Source organism: Aegilops tauschii, chromosome 5 (assembly GCF_002575655.3).
Source record: "Aegilops tauschii subsp. strangulata cultivar AL8/78 chromosome 5, Aet v6.0, whole genome shotgun sequence".
NCBI classification, from domain to species: Eukaryota; Viridiplantae; Streptophyta; class Magnoliopsida; order Poales; family Poaceae; genus Aegilops; species Aegilops tauschii.
Window position 1 is genome coordinate 508,569,472 of NC_053039.3, and position 1,878 is coordinate 508,571,349.

Sequence of the window (1,878 nt, forward strand, 5' to 3'; positions counted from 1 at the left end):
AAAATCATTCTCTAAATTGCTACGGTATGAAAATTTATATAAAAGTATATGAATACAACATGAAATAAAAAAATACGGAATAATAGTAGTAGCGCGTGCTGCCGCCGTCCCATGCCCTTGCCGCCCGCCTGTCCTTGATTTCTCTGCTCTCCCTACTCTGCTGCTCACTATCTAGTTCATACAGTGGGTCGGCAACGCAGCCTGCCTCCAGCCAACGAGCTAGCCAAGGTATAACATCACACTACTAATCTCTCCCAATTCTCATGTTGTCTCGGTGCTGAAATTATACATCAGATTTTACTTGTTTTGTTGTGTGATCTGCGATGCTATGATGAGTTCACATCTTTTACGTGTCCAATAAATTATCGTGATGCAAATTATGTCATATGAGTTCCTATCTATTTGTGAGCCCAAAAATTTCTATGTTGAACTTATAATATAGCTAATTTTGAGATTGCCATTGAGCAGTTATGAAGAGAAAAAACGGTACCAAACACCATTAAGATTAATTCAATTTTTAAGCCACTTTGCTTCAAGTTCTCAACCTACTACTCTTGTTTCATTTGATTATTTTTTGCAACGGATATTTTTATCAAGTTGGCTTGGCCCCAGTGGCGAAGCCAGGAGTTCAAAGTTGTGATGTCAATTCAAAATTGTGATGTCAAGTAGTTGTATTTAGATTAATTCTATATTATTTTTCAGACGTTTTCTACTGATTTGGTCTTAATCCTGTGTAGTCAATTGACTACACAAAACACCCCTGGCACCGCCACTGCTTGGCCCCCCTTTATTCAAATCCTGGCTCCGCCCCTGCTTCTTGCGGCACGTCGCGCACCGGTTCGCCGCCACCGGTGGCTGCTTCACGGACGTCACGGAGGAGTCAAGTGCGGCTGCGGTGGAGGAAGCGCCCGCGCCATCGGAGGACGGGACGGCGACGATAATCTTGGCCTTCTTCTCCGGAGGCCAGGTCGAGGCGGCCACGGTGTTAGCGGTGCCGATGATGACGTGGTCCAGGTAGCACTTGGAGCACATGTTGCCGGTGGCGGCGGCGCCGAAGAAGCCGCAGCCGTTGGCGCACATGCCGGCTGTCTCCTCCTTGTCGGGGCACTTGCGCTTCTGCGCCGTCGCCGATGCGTCCATCGCCGCTACGTACGTAGTCCGCGAACACTTCCTCGGATCTGTATTGGGGTGCCGGTAGCCCGAGACGTGCGTGATCTTCGTGCGATGGAGCGCTCGAGGTTACGGAGGGGGCGGGGCTGTTTGGTTGCGTTTGATTGATGGGCTGGGTTGCGCGTGGGTGTGCAACCTTATAACGGTGGCGAGAGGTCGAAGACAATCATCATAGTCCTAGTAGGAGTGGCATCCGCATCTGTGCCCAATACCTCCAACGAACCCGACCAGCTTGCGGTGTCACCACTGCTAAACTGAAACGGAGCGTCAGTTCAACGCAAAGGGCAAGACGAGTTAGCGGCGGCCGTCCTACGTCGCTATCCTAAAACTATGTGTAAGTCGACTGAAATTTGTTTTTGTGTAAGTCAATTTTTGCTCTGGGCTTGGATGCTCATCCAACGATCAAACGAACCCTGCAATACAAACGAAAATTGACTTGTACAAAATTCTGTTTTCAATCGATTTTTTGTTTGACTACCTGATTCTATCGGCCCTTTTTGACTCGAAACATAAGCCCACAAGAAAGTTGGGTCGGGTGGGTCAGAAGCTAAGCGAATATGCACCCTGAACCCGCTAAAACACACAAGGACAAATGGAAAGGAAATAACCGGAATATGACTGGGACACAAAAAGAATGCCAAGGGATCCGCATCGTCGGTATCGGGCGACACGGCCGTCGCCTCGCCATGGCCAGCGCTTGTCTCTGCT

General features: G+C 48.8%; 1 protein-coding gene across 1 annotated transcript; it reads right to left on the bottom strand.

The window, feature by feature from the left end:
• Positions 1-723: 723 nt before the first annotated feature.
• LOC109748456 (zinc finger A20 and AN1 domain-containing stress-associated protein 9-like) lies at positions 724-1,140 on the bottom strand. The gene has a single exon (XM_020307481.1). The coding sequence runs from the start codon at positions 1,138-1,140 to the stop codon at positions 724-726; it is 417 nt and encodes a 138-aa protein (XP_020163070.1).
• Between the last annotated feature and the right edge of the window lie 738 nt (positions 1,141-1,878).

Coding starts and splice junctions, on each gene's coding strand:
- LOC109748456 (XM_020307481.1), bottom strand. CDS start 1,140: ATGGACGCATCGGCGACGGCGCAGAAGCGCAAGTGCCCCGACAAGGAG.